Here is an 18,364-nt window from a genome sequence, read left to right on the forward strand (position 1 = left end):
GAAACCCATGGGTGTACTCCGTGTACCTCTTTGCCTTACTTGAAGAGACCCATTTCGACCTCCGCCCAGCAAATGGCAAGGAGACTCTGATGTTAAGGAGCCTTTGACCTACGCTTCTTTCTAGCTATCTCATGACATCAGTCTTTAGGGTGAGGTTTTCCCCCTATATTGAGGTGGTATGAGATCAAAACCAATAGCGTTCTTCAGATGTAGCTGTCTGGTTTTCCCATGGACATTGATTGAAGAGGCTTTCTTGTTCCCATTTGGATATTCTCCCCTTCTGTGTCAGAGATGAGTTGACCATGGATGCTGGGGTTTGTTTCTGGACCCTCCACTTTATTCCATCGATCTGGATCTGTGTGTGTTGTTGTATTCCCAATAGCATACTGTCCTGCTGCTGCTGCTGCAGCTAAGTCACTTCAGTCGTGTCTGACTCTGCGTGACCCCATGGCCTGCAGCCTACCAGGCTCCTCCGTCCAGGACGTTTTCCAGGCAAGAGTACTGGAGTGGGTCGCCATTGCCTTCTCCGATGCTCTCCTGAGGATCCTAGTTTGGTCGTCTAATTTCCTTTCACACAACCTTGGATGTCCGTATCGGGGCTTTTTCGTCGGATTGTATTGACAGTTTAGGCTCTTTTCTGTCTCCGTACCCCTTTTGCAATTCTTTGTTCGGTGCGAAAATGCATTGGCATTTTGGGAGGAATAGCATCGAAGCTGTGGATTGCCTTGTGGGGCTGTGACATCATTTTCCCAATAGGAATTCTTTCAAGCCCTGAGCACAGCTTCTCTTTCCAGTGATTGGTGTGGGCTTGATCTTCCTTCTTCCATCTCTCGCCGTTTTGTGAGAACAGGTCCATCCTTCCCTTCTGGGTTAGATGGACTGGTGGGTATCACTTCAGTGAATGGCATTGTCAGTGGGGGTGATAATTCCCTTCTCGTTGGAAGACTTTGCTGTGAGTATTAGAAATGCAAGTGACTTCTCTTCCCCTTCCTCCCTGTCCATCTCTCAGAGCCACCGGGAAACAGAGGCCTCATCCACGGTCACACAGGCCTGAGGGGGTGCAACTAGACTGTTGTTTCTTCAGGCCCTCAGTGCTGGACATCATCCGGGATCCTCTGTGTGTGTCTTCCTCAGTCTGGTGTCCCTTCAGACCTTTCCCTAGTTTTCACAGGCTTGTTGTGTTGGTGTTCTTTGTCTGTTTGGAGACACATCCTTGATAAGCTTTGTGTTTCCACTCATTCGTCTCGCGATGTATGACCTGTCTTTTGCTTTTGTCGTGAGGTCTTTCCCACAGTAGATATCTTTGATTTTGCAAAGTCCACTGTATTCTCTGGGTTTTTTTTTTTTTTTTTGTGGACTGGCTTTTAGTTTTGTGTGTGAAGACTCAAAGCACGTGTCCGGTTTCTGCTCATTGTTCTTCGAGATTTGTGACAAGTTTTCATGGAAAGTTTGTCTAGGGATAACTGGAAGTGAACTCGGTGTAAGGTGTCAAGTCTCCATCTCCATTCCTGTCATCCCCTGCAGTTTCCAATTCCCTGTTCCTGAGTGGTTTTAGAGACCTTGTGGGGAGTTTGGTTGCATTGGAGTTTGCATTTCCACCTTGATTCGATTCACACTGTTCTGCCCTCAGGGACACTGTCAAGGGGGAGTGAGGAGCAGCCTGCACTTCCAGCAGTGACCACACGGTGGGGCGAGTGCTGCTCTCCCCTCAGGGAGCCCCAGGCCACAGGCATCCCAGTGAGGAGCCAGCTCTGTGCTCAGCTGAAAGGAGTTAGTCTCTCAGGAGCCTCTGAGCCCTTGCCTTTGGATCACCCAGGGTGGGCATTTACTGGGACAGAAAAAATTGCCCTGAATTCCATGGACGGAAGAGCCTGGCTGTGTAGAGTTCGTGAGTTGCCGCGAATCAGACACAACTGAGGACACAAAAATTCTATAGATTAAAACACTTTTTGGGGGTGGGGGGGAGTGAAAGGGGGGGATGTGGGTTTTTTTGTCTTATATAATAGCCAAGGGAAATCTAGTTTAAACCTAAATTCACATAGACGGGAAAGGTATAGCTCTCCGTCACCCTATTAAAAAAAAAAAAACTACTAAACTTTTCTGAAAGTTTATTTAGTAGCTTCCTTGAGCAGTTCATTGTGAAGCATTTTTTTTTTTTTCTGTGACATTGGCCTCATTAAAAAGCACGGTTTGCCTTTACTGGATAATTCTGTTCATTGGTTTCTTAGGGAACCTTGGTAATATTTGAGTTTCCTGGGGAGTATGGTCACATGACCTGGCCCTGGCCAATCGGTGCGTTCCACCTCCCTGGCCACTGTGATTGGCTCCGGGCTGGGGCAGTGCCCAATCGGGGCCCAGGGCCGGGCCTCCCGTTGGAAGCCAGGGGAAGACGAGCTGTCGTCCTGCTGGGGTAGGGGAAGGGGTGGGGCCGGGGGAGGTCAGGCTCCAGCAGTGGGAGGGGCGTGAGGCCCGCCTGCGGCAGTTGGTGACCTTCCTGCTCCCCTCAGGGCAGAGCCGCCGGCCTGAGAATGAGGGCGCTGCTGAGCCCAGGGCCTGGGATGGCCCGTTGCTGCTGTGGTCCCAGAGCTCCACCCGAGACCTGAGGGAAGCCGTCTGCCCGTGAGTCCTCTCCCGCTTGTCTGTCAGCTTGTTTGAACCATGCTGGGTTTTCTGCCCAGCTGGCTAAGGGGAGTCCCTGGAAATGCAAGGGTGTGGGTTTTGGCAGACTTCAGGGAAGACATGCCAGATGAGCCTGGGAGACTCCAGCTTAATCTGGATTCAGGAGATATCTCTTCGGGCCAGCTAGTAATTGTAGGATAAGCCTAATGAGTCTTCACAGGATGAAGAGAGTAACGTGCCAAGGTAGCAATCGATGTCCTCATTCGAGAGGATGAAGCTGGTGCTCAGAGAAGGGGGGAACTTGGCCACAGCAAGGAGGTGTGCACCCAGACAGAACCCCCAGATCCGGCCATTGGAGCTCAGGGAGGCCACTGGTGTGGCTTGTCCCTGTGGCAGGGGCCGAGGCACGCAGCCCACCCTGATTCCTGCGGGGGCCTGACTTGGGAAGTGCCATCTGGTAGCTTTGAGACTCACCAAACCAAATTGCACTGGAGAGAGGAGGGACACCTTCCTTCATCCACCCCCCACCCCCGCCGGATTCCCACATACCCTGACCCCTTTCTCCCGATTTCGGAGCCATTTCCAGAGTCCCGCTCATATGACCTCATTCGAAGTGCACTGTGGACGAGCTGCCATCTGCAGCTACTACCACAGCGGCCAAGGGCTTTAGCTCCCGACTACCTCCCTTCCTTTGGAACTTGGGGGCCCTCTACTCCCCACTTGCACACCACAGACCTTTGCTGAGGATTGTGGGGACCCTCACTCAGTTTGCAGTACGTTGTAGCCATCCCTGTCCTCTCTATACCTCCCTTGAAACTCAGCTTGTGAGCTCCTTTGGAGCAGCGTGGCCCACCTGGCTGCAACGGAAGAGACACAGCTGACAGTGAAACAACAGCTTAGATCTGAGACCCGGAAAGCTCTGTCAGAAGGGACCTCCCTCTTCACACCGTAGAGGCTGTAGGAGGCGCCAGGCTTTCGAACCAGTGCTGGGGCCAAAATGACTCCACAGCTGTTTTCCTTCCTGGGGAGGGTTCTGGCTCGAGTGGGAATGGCTCAAGTCTCCTAAGGTTCTGCAAGCCCACTGTGTGCAGATTCACGGTACACAGAGAGGAGAAGGTGGAGTCCTGCCCTGTAGGTGGTCACAGCTCACGGATGAGCCAGGCAGGCAGGCAGGCAGGGCATGAGAACACCTGAGCTGCCTTCATGAGTGAATGGTGTGGGGGCAGAGGAAGAGAAGCCGGTCTGCTCCCTCGTGTGGTGCCCCAGGCAGGTTGTCCCCAGAGGAAACCCTTACGACGGTGAGGACTATCACTGCTGTTTCCCAAGGGGTTCCGTCGGTGCGTGTCTTCCCCGGAGCGGTCAGGCCGTCTCTCAAGTACACGGGCCATGGGCATTGCCTCTCCTTGGAACTTCCCATGTGTTTCTCTTTTTTATGGAACAGTGATTTTCTAGAGGGGTTCTGGGCCACAAGGATGTTGGGTCATTTTCTAGCCTTCTGTCATGAAGAACGCTTTCCTGGGTGTTGGGGTGGTTTGTTGTTCCAGCTCCCTTTCTTGGCTTCTTTTGGGAGCTGGTGCAACAAGACGAGCTCAGCCTCTGCCTTCTGGCTGAGATGTCACCCTTGACACAGCAATGCCTGCCTGGAGATAATGATGGCAGTTGCCAAAAGGGCTTCGTTTGGCACATGGTATCTTGAAAGGACGTACACCGTCCTTTCAGATATCAAAGGCTAGTTCAAATGACATACAAATGAGAACTCTCCAATGGAGTCTTACAGTAGTTGGAGAGTCCAAAAAACACTCCTTCAGTCATTTCACTGAGAGTCATTGATTGGGGACACCAAGAATATAGGAAGGAATGCACAAAGAAAGGATGAAATTGTGTTCAGGATCGGGGGAAGGGATGAACAGGGCGTGCTTGCCTTGAATCCAGGCTTTGTTGGGGGGTGGGGCATAAAGATCAAACGGGTCTGAAACTACAAAGTGGTGATGGTAACACAGTATCACCAGAGTTACACAACAGTGTTCCCAAATTGCAACAATGATGAAAAAGTTTACTAATCCCAACTTAACCAACAAAAGTACAGGAAACCATACAAAAAATAAAACATCACCAGAAAGGTGGAAACAAACCAAATGCAAAGCAGTTCAGGGGAAAGGAACTCCATGTCCCCTGGGGGCAGACCGAGTTGCCAGCGTCCACGGTGAGCAGACGGGGATGGAGGCTGCAGAGCCGACCGCTCCCCTGGACGTGGTGTTTCCGGCAAGGGCTCTGGGTGTCTGTCCAGAGCGGGGGCTCGTTCTCCCTGCAGGGGTGGGTGAGTCATCGTGGGCGTCTGGGTGTTGCGCGGGAGCCAGGGCAGGCTCTCCCTGCCGAGGCGGTGACTCCTCCTCTGCCTCGGGTTCTCCTGCCAGAGCCCGAGCAGGTAGAGGTGCACGTGGAGGTGGAGGTTCTGGCTGAGGGGGTGGGACATCAGTGCCTGGGGCTGGGGGTCCTGCAGGCATGGAGATCCGATCTGCCCGGTGTGCTGGCCAGTACCCAGCTGGCCTGGTGTCTCTGCGAGGGCAAGTCTCGGTTCTCCATCTGCCCTCGGTGGATCCCTGGGTCCTGCACCTGGAGCCAGCACCTCTGTAGGGACAGGTCTGGGAAGCGGAGCCTGGTTCCAGTTGGAGGCCAGTGCTAGAGCTGGGGGAGAAGCAAAGTTTGCCCACAGGCCAGCCTTGGCATGTGCGTCTCCCGGGACAGAAAGCTTCCAAGAGATTCCCAAAGAATACCCAGCGTCGGATGTCTTTTGGGACTGAAGTGTGCAAGATGGGGGGCGGGGGGGTGTGAGGCCAGCGCTTGCTGCAGGCCCAGCAGCAGCTTTCGGGGACTCGTCCCTGTGTAGCTCAGCACCCCCTCCCCACACACTCCCGTGCACCAGCCCCAGCGTCCTCACCTCTGTGCTCTGGCGTGCTGGGCTCCAGGTCCTCCTGCTGCCTCAGAGGCCGGGGTTCTCGGGACTCTGGGTCGGAGCCGGGTGTGCTGAGCTCCGTGGCAGCCTCAGACTGGGCCGCCGGGTGTATCCTGGGCGGTGTCTCGGCAGCAGGCCTTCCCCGCCTCCGCTTCTCCCCCGGTGGGGCTGATGCCTCCGTGGGCACGCTCACCTGGAGCCTGCACTGGGCCTCACGGGCGGGGGGGTGGTGCTCCGACCCCTCCCTCCGGGAGGTGGATGGGGTGTCCCCGTCCTCGGCCTCATCACGTGGGAAGCTCTGCAACGACAGTGACCGTCAGCCAGCCATGCTAGGAGTTTTCCGAGCTGGGCCTGGGCAGTGGAGCCGCTGCTTCTGCCTGCTCGAACTTCTCTTCCCAGAAGGGTCAGAGACGTGTGTCTGCTCAGATCCCCACCCGGGAGGAAAGAGACCCACCTGAGGGTGTGAGGTCCGCCTGGGCGGCCGCCGCTGCCCGCACTCTCCCCATCCCGCCCAGCCTGCTCTCCCCTGGGGTGTGGACACAACTTGTCCGCAGGCTTCTGACCCCACATCCGCCTGGGCTTCCTTGAGGGAGACACACCCCAAGAAACCCGCATCCACACACACAGGCAAAGGACCCGGTGTTTCCGGGTGGCATGGGAGAGGCGGCCTGGTCCGTCCTGGGGCTCCCCGTGTTACCTTTCTGTTTCTCCGGGCAAAGGGCCAGAGGCCTCTCGGGGGTGTCCTGAGCCAACGTCGACAGGGTGCCCGCGCACACTGCCTGTGAGCACTCCTGAGGCCCCGGCCTCTGGGCAGGGGCAAACAGCAGAACATCCTGGCAGCCAGTGAACTGGCTGGGGGCTCCTCTCCGCTCTGGAGGCCTGGATACCCGGGCTGCGGGTTCTGTTGGGTTCTGTTGCCGGCAGGTGACATCATCTCCTGGGGTTCGTGCTGAGGTCCCTTCCCCAAAACTTCCCAAGGGAATCTCTGGGTTTCTGACTGCTCGACCACCCCCCTTAGGCCATGTGCAGGCACAGTGACACCCACACAGCCCAGCCCACAGCCCTGGGGAGGCCTGGGTTCAGCCAGGGCCTGAGCTCCGAGGACCCCACTGCTCTCAGACCAGGCTCCTTCTTCTCATAAGTGGTGTGGCCCTGGACAAGCATATGCCCCTCAGGGTTGCCCCAGTCTCTCCATCTGCAGAGTGGTGGTCATTCTCCCATCTGCTTCCTAGGTCTGTCGGCCTACGAGCAGCTCCATGCCTTTCCACCTGGGGCCGATATCACGTGGAGCTTGTGCGCTGAGACTTCAGAAAGAAAGATTCCATCCAGGGCTGACACAGCACAGAATGGGGCAGAACGAGGCCTGGATGTGCCGTGGTACCCAGGAAAAGGCACTCCCCCTCCTGACTGTTTTGAGACCCCGCATCCAAGTTGGAGGACCGAAAGGAAGACTCGAAGGTCTCCCTCTCTTATAGAAAAGAGTAGCCAACTTTCTGCTCCTCTGTTTCCATTGAGATTCTGTTCAAGTGTCCCAGCTCGGCTTCTGCGGGTGGCTGAGCTTCTAATGGCTCCCTGCGTTCTTGTCTTTTCCTCTCCAAACCTTCCGTCCTTTTCCCCCTTCTGGGGTGGAAGGGCGCTGTCATTGCTTCTACCTTCGAGGCAGATTGAGGAAAAGTCTGGACCGTCGACTCCTTTCCTCTCTTTGGTTCCGTGTCTCTCTCTGGCTGTGTCCCTCTCTTTTCCTTTCTCAGTTCCGTCTGTGTCTTCCTCTTTCTCTCTCGTGTGTGGATGGATGGATGCTAGGGATGCACATGTATATGATTAGATGAGGGTTATGTTTTAGGGATAGGTTAGAGGGAGAGAAAGGCTTTAGGTCGGAGTTGGTCATGGGGGAAGGGTCAAGGGTGGTGGTGGTGTTGTTTCTTGGAATCTGAGTGCTGTGCATTCTTCGTCTCTTTCCATATGAACCCCTTCTCAGATACACCACTTGCAAGGAGTCTCTCATGTTCTGTTTCCTATCTTTTGCATTTGTGAATGCTTAGCTTCTCTGTTGTGAAGAGGTTCCATTGGATGGAAACCCATGGGTGTACTCCGTGTACCTCTTTGCCTTACTTGAAGAGACCCATTTCGACCTCCGCCCAGCAAATGGCAAGGAGACTCTGATGTTAAGGAGCCTTTGACCTACGCTTCTTTCTAGCTATCTCATGACATCAGTCTTTAGGGTGAGGTTTTCCCCCTATATTGAGGTGGTATGAGATCAAAACCAATAGCGTTCTTCAGATGTAGCTGTCTGGTTTTCCCATGGACATTGATTGAAGAGGCTTTCTTGTTCCCATTTGGATATTCTCCCCTTCTGTGTCAGAGATGAGTTGACCATGGATGCTGGGGTTTGTTTCTGGACCCTCCACTTTATTCCATCGATCTGGATCTGTGTGTGTTGTTGTATTCCCAATAGCATACTGTCCTGCTGCTGCTGCTGCAGCTAAGTCACTTCAGTCGTGTCTGACTCTGCGTGACCCCATGGCCTGCAGCCTACCAGGCTCCTCCGTCCAGGACGTTTTCCAGGCAAGAGTACTGGAGTGGGTCGCCATTGCCTTCTCCGATGCTCTCCTGAGGATCCTAGTTTGGTCGTCTAATTTCCTTTCACACAACCTTGGATGTCCGTATCGGGGCTTTTTCGTCGGATTGTATTGACAGTTTAGGCTCTTTTCTGTCTCCGTACCCCTTTTGCAATTCTTTGTTCGGTGCGAAAATGCATTGGCATTTTGGGAGGAATAGCATCGAAGCTGTGGATTGCCTTGTGGGGCTGTGACATCATTTTCCCAATAGGAATTCTTTCAAGCCCTGAGCACAGCTTCTCTTTCCAGTGATTGGTGTGGGCTTGATCTTCCTTCTTCCATCTCTCGCCGTTTTGTGAGAACAGGTCCATCCTTCCCTTCTGGGTTAGATGGACTGGTGGGTATCACTTCAGTGAATGGCATTGTCAGTGGGGGTGATAATTCCCTTCTCGTTGGAAGACTTTGCTGTGAGTATTAGAAATGCAAGTGACTTCTCTTCCCCTTCCTCCCTGTCCATCTCTCAGAGCCACCGGGAAACAGAGGCCTCATCCACGGTCACACAGGCCTGAGGGGGTGCAACTAGACTGTTGTTTCTTCAGGCCCTCAGTGCTGGACATCATCCGGGATCCTCTGTGTGTGTCTTCCTCAGTCTGGTGTCCCTTCAGACCTTTCCCTAGTTTTCACAGGCTTGTTGTGTTGGTGTTCTTTGTCTGTTTGGAGACACATCCTTGATAAGCTTTGTGTTTCCACTCATTCGTCTCGCGATGTATGACCTGTCTTTTGCTTTTGTCGTGAGGTCTTTCCCACAGTAGATATCTTTGATTTTGCAAAGTCCACTGTATTCTCTGGGTTTTTTTTTTTTTTTTTGTGGACTGGCTTTTAGTTTTGTGTGTGAAGACTCAAAGCACGTGTCCGGTTTCTGCTCATTGTTCTTCGAGATTTGTGACAAGTTTTCATGGAAAGTTTGTCTAGGGATAACTGGAAGTGAACTCGGTGTAAGGTGTCAAGTCTCCATCTCCATTCCTGTCATCCCCTGCAGTTTCCAATTCCCTGTTCCTGAGTGGTTTTAGAGACCTTGTGGGGAGTTTGGTTGCATTGGAGTTTGCATTTCCACCTTGATTCGATTCACACTGTTCTGCCCTCAGGGACACTGTCAAGGGGGAGTGAGGAGCAGCCTGCACTTCCAGCAGTGACCACACGGTGGGGCGAGTGCTGCTCTCCCCTCAGGGAGCCCCAGGCCACAGGCATCCCAGTGAGGAGCCAGCTCTGTGCTCAGCTGAAAGGAGTTAGTCTCTCAGGAGCCTCTGAGCCCTTGCCTTTGGATCACCCAGGGTGGGCATTTACTGGGACAGAAAAAATTGCCCTGAATTCCATGGACGGAAGAGCCTGGCTGTGTAGAGTTCGTGAGTTGCCGCGAATCAGACACAACTGAGGACACAAAAATTCTATAGATTAAAACACTTTTTGGGGGTGGGGGGGAGTGAAAGGGGGGGATGTGGGTTTTTTTGTCTTATATAATAGCCAAGGGAAATCTAGTTTAAACCTAAATTCACATAGACGGGAAAGGTATAGCTCTCCGTCACCCTATTAAAAAAAAAAAAACTACTAAACTTTTCTGAAAGTTTATTTAGTAGCTTCCTTGAGCAGTTCATTGTGAAGCATTTTTTTTTTTTTTCTGTGACATTGGCCTCATTAAAAAGCACGGTTTGCCTTTACTGGATAATTCTGTTCATTGGTTTCTTAGGGAACCTTGGTAATATTTGAGTTTCCTGGGGAGTATGGTCACATGACCTGGCCCTGGCCAATCGGTGCGTTCCACCTCCCTGGCCACTGTGATTGGCTCCGGGCTGGGGCAGTGCCCAATCGGGGCCCAGGGCCGGGCCTCCCGTTGGAAGCCAGGGGAAGACGAGCTGTCGTCCTGCTGGGGTAGGGGAAGGGGTGGGGCCGGGGGAGGTCAGGCTCCAGCAGTGGGAGGGGCGTGAGGCCCGCCTGCGGCAGTTGGTGACCTTCCTGCTCCCCTCAGGGCAGAGCCGCCGGCCTGAGAATGAGGGCGCTGCTGAGCCCAGGGCCTGGGATGGCCCGTTGCTGCTGTGGTCCCAGAGCTCCACCCGAGACCTGAGGGAAGCCGTCTGCCCGTGAGTCCTCTCCCGCTTGTCTGTCAGCTTGTTTGAACCATGCTGGGTTTTCTGCCCAGCTGGCTAAGGGGAGTCCCTGGAAATGCAAGGGTGTGGGTTTTGGCAGACTTCAGGGAAGACATGCCAGATGAGCCTGGGAGACTCCAGCTTAATCTGGATTCAGGAGATATCTCTTCGGGCCAGCTAGTAATTGTAGGATAAGCCTAATGAGTCTTCACAGGATGAAGAGAGTAACGTGCCAAGGTAGCAATCGATGTCCTCATTCGAGAGGATGAAGCTGGTGCTCAGAGAAGGGGGGAACTTGGCCACAGCAAGGAGGTGTGCACCCAGACAGAACCCCCAGATCCGGCCATTGGAGCTCAGGGAGGCCACTGGTGTGGCTTGTCCCTGTGGCAGGGGCCGAGGCACGCAGCCCACCCTGATTCCTGCGGGGGCCTGACTTGGGAAGTGCCATCTGGTAGCTTTGAGACTCACCAAACCAAATTGCACTGGAGAGAGGAGGGACACCTTCCTTCATCCACCCCCCACCCCCGCCGGATTCCCACATACCCTGACCCCTTTCTCCCGATTTCGGAGCCATTTCCAGAGTCCCGCTCATATGACCTCATTCGAAGTGCACTGTGGACGAGCTGCCATCTGCAGCTACTACCACAGCGGCCAAGGGCTTTAGCTCCCGACTACCTCCCTTCCTTTGGAACTTGGGGGCCCTCTACTCCCCACTTGCACACCACAGACCTTTGCTGAGGATTGTGGGGACCCTCACTCAGTTTGCAGTACGTTGTAGCCATCCCTGTCCTCTCTATACCTCCCTTGAAACTCAGCTTGTGAGCTCCTTTGGAGCAGCGTGGCCCACCTGGCTGCAACGGAAGAGACACAGCTGACAGTGAAACAACAGCTTAGATCTGAGACCCGGAAAGCTCTGTCAGAAGGGACCTCCCTCTTCACACCGTAGAGGCTGTAGGAGGCGCCAGGCTTTCGAACCAGTGCTGGGGCCAAAATGACTCCACAGCTGTTTTCCTTCCTGGGGAGGGTTCTGGCTCGAGTGGGAATGGCTCAAGTCTCCTAAGGTTCTGCAAGCCCACTGTGTGCAGATTCACGGTACACAGAGAGGAGAAGGTGGAGTCCTGCCCTGTAGGTGGTCACAGCTCACGGATGAGCCAGGCAGGCAGGCAGGCAGGGCATGAGAACACCTGAGCTGCCTTCATGAGTGAATGGTGTGGGGGCAGAGGAAGAGAAGCCGGTCTGCTCCCTCGTGTGGTGCCCCAGGCAGGTTGTCCCCAGAGGAAACCCTTACGACGGTGAGGACTATCACTGCTGTTTCCCAAGGGGTTCCGTCGGTGCGTGTCTTCCCCGGAGCGGTCAGGCCATCTCTCAAGTACACGGGCCATGGGCATTGCCTCTCCTTGGAACTTCCCATGTGTTTCTCTTTTTTATGGAACAGTGATTTTCTAGAGGGGTTCTGGGCCACAAGGATGTTGGGTCATTTTCTAGCCTTCTGTCACGAAGAACGCTTTCCTGGGTGTTGGGGTGGTTTGTTGTTCCAGCTCCCTTTCTTGGCTTCTTTTGGGAGCTGGTGCAACAAGACGAGCTCAGCCTCTGCCTTCTGGCTGAGATGTCACCCTTGACACAGCAATGCCTGCCTGGAGATAATGATGGCAGTTGCCAAAAGGGCTTCGTTTGGCACATGGTATCTTGAAAGGACGTACACCGTCCTTTCAGATATCAAAGGCTAGTTCAAATGACATACAAATGAGAACTCTCCAATGGAGTCTTACAGTAGTTGGAGAGTCCAAAAAACACTCCTTCAGTCATTTCACTGAGAGTCATTGATTGGGGACACCAAGAATATAGGAAGGAATGCACAAAGAAAGGATGAAATTGTGTTCAGGATCGGGGGAAGGGATGAACAGGGCGTGCTTGCCTTGAATCCAGGCTTTGTTGGGGGGTGGGGCATAAAGATCAAACGGGTCTGAAACTACAAAGTGGTGATGGTAACACAGTATCACCAGAGTTACACAACAGTGTTCCCAAATTGCAACAATGATGAAAAAGTTTACTAATCCCAACTTAACCAACAAAAGTACAGGAAACCATACAAAAAATAAAACATCACCAGAAAGGTGGAAACAAACCAAATGCAAAGCAGTTCAGGGGAAAGGAACTCCATGTCCCCTGGGGGCAGACCGAGTTGCCAGCGTCCACGGTGAGCAGACGGGGATGGAGGCTGCAGAGCCGACCGCTCCCCTGGACGTGGTGTTTCCGGCAAGGGCTCTGGGTGTCTGTCCAGAGCGGGGGCTCGTTCTCCCTGCAGGGGTGGGTGAGTCATCGTGGGCGTCTGGGTGTTGCGCGGGAGCCAGGGCAGGCTCTCCCTGCCGAGGCGGTGACTCCTCCTCTGCCTCGGGTTCTCCTGCCAGAGCCCGAGCAGGTAGAGGTGCACGTGGAGGTGGAGGTTCTGGCTGAGGGGGTGGGACATCAGTGCCTGGGGCTGGGGGTCCTGCAGGCATGGAGATCCGATCTGCCCGGTGTGCTGGCCAGTACCCAGCTGGCCTGGTGTCTCTGCGAGGGCAAGTCTCGGTTCTCCATCTGCCCTCGGTGGATCCCTGGGTCCTGCACCTGGAGCCAGCACCTCTGTAGGGACAGGTCTGGGAAGCGGAGCCTGGTTCCAGTTGGAGGCCAGTGCTAGAGCTGGGGGAGAAGCAAAGTTTGCCCACAGGCCAGCCTTGGCATGTGCGTCTCCCGGGACAGAAAGCTTCCAAGAGATTCCCAAAGAATACCCAGCGTCGGATGTCTTTTGGGACTGAAGTGTGCAAGATGGGGGGCGGGGGGGTGTGAGGCCAGCGCTTGCTGCAGGCCCAGCAGCAGCTTTCGGGGACTCGTCCCTGTGTAGCTCAGCACCCCCTCCCCACACACTCCCGTGCACCAGCCCCAGCGTCCTCACCTCTGTGCTCTGGCGTGCTGGGCTCCAGGTCCTCCTGCTGCCTCAGAGGCCGGGGTTCTCGGGACTCTGGGTCGGAGCCGGGTGTGCTGAGCTCCGTGGCAGCCTCAGACTGGGCCGCCGGGTGTATCCTGGGCGGTGTCTCGGCAGCAGGCCTTCCCCGCCTCCGCTTCTCCCCCGGTGGGGCTGATGCCTCCGTGGGCACGCTCACCTGGAGCCTGCACTGGGCCTCACGGGCGGGGGGGGGTGCTCCGACCCCTCCCTCCGGGAGGTGGATGGGGTGTCCCCGTCCTCGGCCTCATCACGTGGGAAGCTCTGCAACGACAGTGACCGTCAGCCAGCCATGCTAGGAGTTTTCCGAGCTGGGCCTGGGCAGTGGAGCCGCTGCTTCTGCCTGCTCGAACTTCTCTTCCCAGAAGGGTCAGAGACGTGTGTCTGCTCAGATCCCCACCCGGGAGGAAAGAGACCCACCTGAGGGTGTGAGGTCCGCCTGGGCGGCCGCCGCTGCCCGCACTCTCCCCATCCCGCCCAGCCTGCTCTCCCCTGGGGTGTGGACACAACTTGTCCGCAGGCTTCTGACCCCACATCCGCCTGGGCTTCCTTGAGGGAGACACACCCCAAGAAACCCGCATCCACACACACAGGCAAAGGACCCGGTGTTTCCGGGTGGCATGGGAGAGGCGGCCTGGTCCGTCCTGGGGCTCCCCGTGTTACCTTTCTGTTTCTCCGGGCAAAGGGCCAGAGGCCTCTCGGGGGTGTCCTGAGCCAACGTCGACAGGGTGCCCGCGCACACTGCCTGTGAGCACTCCTGAGGCCCCGGCCTCTGGGCAGGGGCAAACAGCAGAACATCCTGGCAGCCAGTGAACTGGCTGGGGGCTCCTCTCCGCTCTGGAGGCCTGGATACCCGGGCTGCGGGTTCTGTTGGGTTCTGTTGCCGGCAGGTGACATCATCTCCTGGGGTTCGTGCTGAGGTCCCTTCCCCAAAACTTCCCAAGGGAATCTCTGGGTTTCTGACTGCTCGACCACCCCCCTTAGGCCATGTGCAGGCACAGTGACACCCACACAGCCCAGCCCACAGCCCTGGGGAGGCCTGGGTTCAGCCAGGGCCTGAGCTCCGAGGACCCCACTGCTCTCAGACCAGGCTCCTTCTTCTCATAAGTGGTGTGGCCCTGGACAAGCATATGCCCCTCAGGGTTGCCCCAGTCTCTCCATCTGCAGAGTGGTGGTCATTCTCCCATCTGCTTCCTAGGTCTGTCGGCCTACGAGCAGCTCCATGCCTTTCCACCTGGGGCCGATATCACGTGGAGCTTGTGCGCTGAGACTTCAGAAAGAAAGATTCCATCCAGGGCTGACACAGCACAGAATGGGGCAGAACGAGGCCTGGATGTGCCGTGGTACCCAGGAAAAGGCACTCCCCCTCCTGACTGTTTTGAGACCCCGCATCCAAGTTGGAGGACCGAAAGGAAGACTCGAAGGTCTCCCTCTCTTATAGAAAAGAGTAGCCAACTTTCTGCTCCTCTGTTTCCATTGAGATTCTGTTCAAGTGTCCCAGCTCGGCTTCTGCGGGTGGCTGAGCTTCTAATGGCTCCCTGCGTTCTTGTCTTTTCCTCTCCAAACCTTCCGTCCTTTTCCCCCTTCTGGGGTGGAAGGGCGCTGTCATTGCTTCTACCTTCGAGGCAGATTGAGGAAAAGTCTGGACCGTCGACTCCTTTCCTCTCTTTGGTTCCGTGTCTCTCTCTGGCTGTGTCCCTCTCTTTTCCTTTCTCAGTTCCGTCTGTGTCTTCCTCTTTCTCTCTCGTGTGTGGATGGATGGATGCTAGGGATGCACATGTATATGATTAGATGAGGGTTATGTTTTAGGGATAGGTTAGAGGGAGAGAAAGGCTTTAGGTCGGAGTTGGTCATGGGGGAAGGGTCAAGGGTGGTGGTGGTGTTGTTTCTTGGAATCTGAGTGCTGTGCATTCTTCGTCTCTTTCCATATGAACCCCTTCTCAGATACACCACTTGCAAGGAGTCTCTCATGTTCTGTTTCCTATCTTTTGCATTTGTGAATGCTTAGCTTCTCTGTTGTGAAGAGGTTCCATTGGATGGAAACCCATGGGTGTACTCCGTGTACCTCTTTGCCTTACTTGAAGAGACCCATTTCGACCTCCGCCCAGCAAATGGCAAGGAGACTCTGATGTTAAGGAGCCTTTGACCTACGCTTCTTTCTAGCTATCTCATGACATCAGTCTTTAGGGTGAGGTTTTCCCCCTATATTGAGGTGGTATGAGATCAAAACCAATAGCGTTCTTCAGATGTAGCTGTCTGGTTTTCCCATGGACATTGATTGAAGAGGCTTTCTTGTTCCCATTTGGATATTCTCCCCTTCTGTGTCAGAGATGAGTTGACCATGGATGCTGGGGTTTGTTTCTGGACCCTCCACTTTATTCCATCGATCTGGATCTGTGTGTGTTGTTGTATTCCCAATAGCATACTGTCCTGCTGCTGCTGCTGCAGCTAAGTCACTTCAGTCGTGTCTGACTCTGCGTGACCCCATGGCCTGCAGCCTACCAGGCTCCTCCGTCCAGGACGTTTTCCAGGCAAGAGTACTGGAGTGGGTCGCCATTGCCTTCTCCGATGCTCTCCTGAGGATCCTAGTTTGGTCGTCTAATTTCCTTTCACACAACCTTGGATGTCCGTATCGGGGCTTTTTCGTCGGATTGTATTGACAGTTTAGGCTCTTTTCTGTCTCCGTACCCCTTTTGCAATTCTTTGTTCGGTGCGAAAATGCATTGGCATTTTGGGAGGAATAGCATCGAAGCTGTGGATTGCCTTGTGGGGCTGTGACATCATTTTCCCAATAGGAATTCTTTCAAGCCCTGAGCACAGCTTCTCTTTCCAGTGATTGGTGTGGGCTTGATCTTCCTTCTTCCATCTCTCGCCGTTTTGTGAGAACAGGTCCATCCTTCCCTTCTGGGTTAGATGGACTGGTGGGTATCACTTCAGTGAATGGCATTGTCAGTGGGGGTGATAATTCCCTTCTCGTTGGAAGACTTTGCTGTGAGTATTAGAAATGCAAGTGACTTCTCTTCCCCTTCCTCCCTGTCCATCTCTCAGAGCCACCGGGAAACAGAGGCCTCATCCACGGTCACACAGGCCTGAGGGGGTGCAACTAGACTGTTGTTTCTTCAGGCCCTCAGTGCTGGACATCATCCGGGATCCTCTGTGTGTGTCTTCCTCAGTCTGGTGTCCCTTCAGACCTTTCCCTAGTTTTCACAGGCTTGTTGTGTTGGTGTTCTTTGTCTGTTTGGAGACACATCCTTGATAAGCTTTGTGTTTCCACTCATTCGTCTCGCGATGTATGACCTGTCTTTTGCTTTTGTCGTGAGGTCTTTCCCACAGTAGATATCTTTGATTTTGCAAAGTCCACTGTATTCTCTGGGTTTTTTTTTTTTTTTTTTGTGGACTGGCTTTTAGTTTTGTGTGTGAAGACTCAAAGCACGTGTCCGGTTTCTGCTCATTGTTCTTCGAGATTTGTGACAAGTTTTCATGGAAAGTTTGTCTAGGGATAACTGGAAGTGAACTCGGTGTAAGGTGTCAAGTCTCCATCTCCATTCCTGTCATCCCCTGCAGTTTCCAATTCCCTGTTCCTGAGTGGTTTTAGAGACCTTGTGGGGAGTTTGGTTGCATTGGAGTTTGCATTTCCACCTTGATTCGATTCACACTGTTCTGCCCTCAGGGACACTGTCAAGGGGGAGTGAGGAGCAGCCTGCACTTCCAGCAGTGACCACACGGTGGGGCGAGTGCTGCTCTCCCCTCAGGGAGCCCCAGGCCACAGGCATCCCAGTGAGGAGCCAGCTCTGTGCTCAGCTGAAAGGAGTTAGTCTCTCAGGAGCCTCTGAGCCCTTGCCTTTGGATCACCCAGGGTGGGCATTTACTGGGACAGAAAAAATTGCCCTGAATTCCATGGACGGAAGAGCCTGGCTGTGTAGAGTTCGTGAGTTGCCGCGAATCAGACACAACTGAGGACACAAAAATTCTATAGATTAAAACACTTTTTGGGGGTGGGGGGGAGTGAAAGGGGGGGATGTGGGTTTTTTTGTCTTATATAATAGCCAAGGGAAATCTAGTTTAAACCTAAATTCACATAGACGGGAAAGGTATAGCTCTCCGTCACCCTATTAAAAAAAAAAAAACTACTAAACTTTTCTGAAAGTTTATTTAGTAGCTTCCTTGAGCAGTTCATTGTGAAGCATTTTTTTTTTTTTTTCTGTGACATTGGCCTCATTAAAAAGCACGGTTTGCCTTTACTGGATAATTCTGTTCATTGGTTTCTTAGGGAACCTTGGTAATATTTGAGTTTCCTGGGGAGTATGGTCACATGACCTGGCCCTGGCCAATCGGTGCGTTCCACCTCCCTGGCCACTGTGATTGGCTCCGGGCTGGGGCAGTGCCCAATCGGGGCCCAGGGCCGGGCCTCCCGTTGGAAGCCAGGGGAAGACGAGCTGTCGTCCTGCTGGGGTAGGGGAAGGGGTGGGGCCGGGGGAGGTCAGGCTCCAGCAGTGGGAGGGGCGTGAGGCCCGCCTGCGGCAGTTGGTGACCTTCCTGCTCCCCTCAGGGCAGAGCCGCCGGCCTGAGAATGAGGGCGCTGCTGAGCCCAGGGCCTGGGATGGCCCGTTGCTGCTGTGGTCCCAGAGCTCCACCCGAGACCTGAGGGAAGCCGTCTGCCCGTGAGTCCTCTCCCGCTTGTCTGTCAGCTTGTTTGAACCATGCTGGGTTTTCTGCCCAGCTGGCTAAGGGGAGTCCCTGGAAATGCAAGGGTGTGGGTTTTGGCAGACTTCAGGGAAGACATGCCAGATGAGCCTGGGAGACTCCAGCTTAATCTGGATTCAGGAGATATCTCTTCGGGCCAGCTAGTAATTGTAGGATAAGCCTAATGAGTCTTCACAGGATGAAGAGAGTAACGTGCCAAGGTAGCAATCGATGTCCTCATTCGAGAGGATGAAGCTGGTGCTCAGAGAAGGGGGGAACTTGGCCACAGCAAGGAGGTGTGCACCCAGACAGAACCCCCAGATCCGGCCATTGGAGCTCAGGGAGGCCACTGGTGTGGCTTGTCCCTGTGGCAGGGGCCGAGGCACGCAGCCCACCCTGATTCCTGCGGGGGCCTGACTTGGGAAGTGCC

General features: G+C 54.4%; 1 protein-coding gene and 1 long non-coding RNA gene across 2 annotated transcripts in view; one reads left to right on the plus strand and one right to left on the minus strand.

Moving 5' to 3' along the window:
- LOC145534148 (uncharacterized) overlaps positions 1-18,364 on the plus strand; it is a 770,273-nt gene that overhangs the window by 410,113 nt on the left and 341,796 nt on the right. Inside the window, exons 53-55 of the long non-coding RNA XR_014074274.1 lie at positions 2,508-2,619; positions 10,154-10,265; positions 17,801-17,912. This is a non-coding gene — a long non-coding RNA (uncharacterized LOC145534148). The remainder of the gene's footprint in view (positions 1-2,507; positions 2,620-10,153; positions 10,266-17,800; positions 17,913-18,364) is intronic.
- On the minus strand, positions 4,652-7,295 carry LOC145533953 (uncharacterized). Its single transcript, XM_081561305.1, has 3 exons — positions 6,270-7,295; positions 5,558-5,870; positions 4,652-5,304 (listed from the first exon to the last, which is right to left on the minus strand). Exons 1-3 carry the CDS (start codon positions 6,504-6,506, stop codon positions 4,676-4,678), a joined length of 1,179 nt encoding a protein of 392 aa, XP_081417431.1. The 5' UTR covers positions 6,507-7,295; the 3' UTR covers positions 4,652-4,675.

The sequence above is a fragment of the Giraffa tippelskirchi genome, chromosome 14, assembly GCF_054371585.1.
Source record: "Giraffa tippelskirchi isolate mGirTip1 chromosome 14, T2T-mGirTip1v1.2.pri, whole genome shotgun sequence".
In the NCBI taxonomy this organism is placed as follows: Eukaryota; Metazoa; Chordata; class Mammalia; order Artiodactyla; family Giraffidae; genus Giraffa; species Giraffa tippelskirchi.

Coding starts and splice junctions, on each gene's coding strand:
- LOC145533953 (XM_081561305.1), bottom strand. CDS start 6,506: ATGATGTCACCTGCCGGCAACAGAACCCAACAGAACCCGCAGCCCGGG. Junction 5,871..6,269: donor TTGCCCGGAGAAACAGAAAG/GTAACACGGGGA, acceptor CTGTCGTTGCAG/AGCTTCCCACGTGATGAGGC. Junction 5,305..5,557: donor CAGCACGCCAGAGCACAGAG/GTGAGGACGCTG, acceptor CTTCTCCCCCAG/CTCTAGCACTGGCCTCCAAC.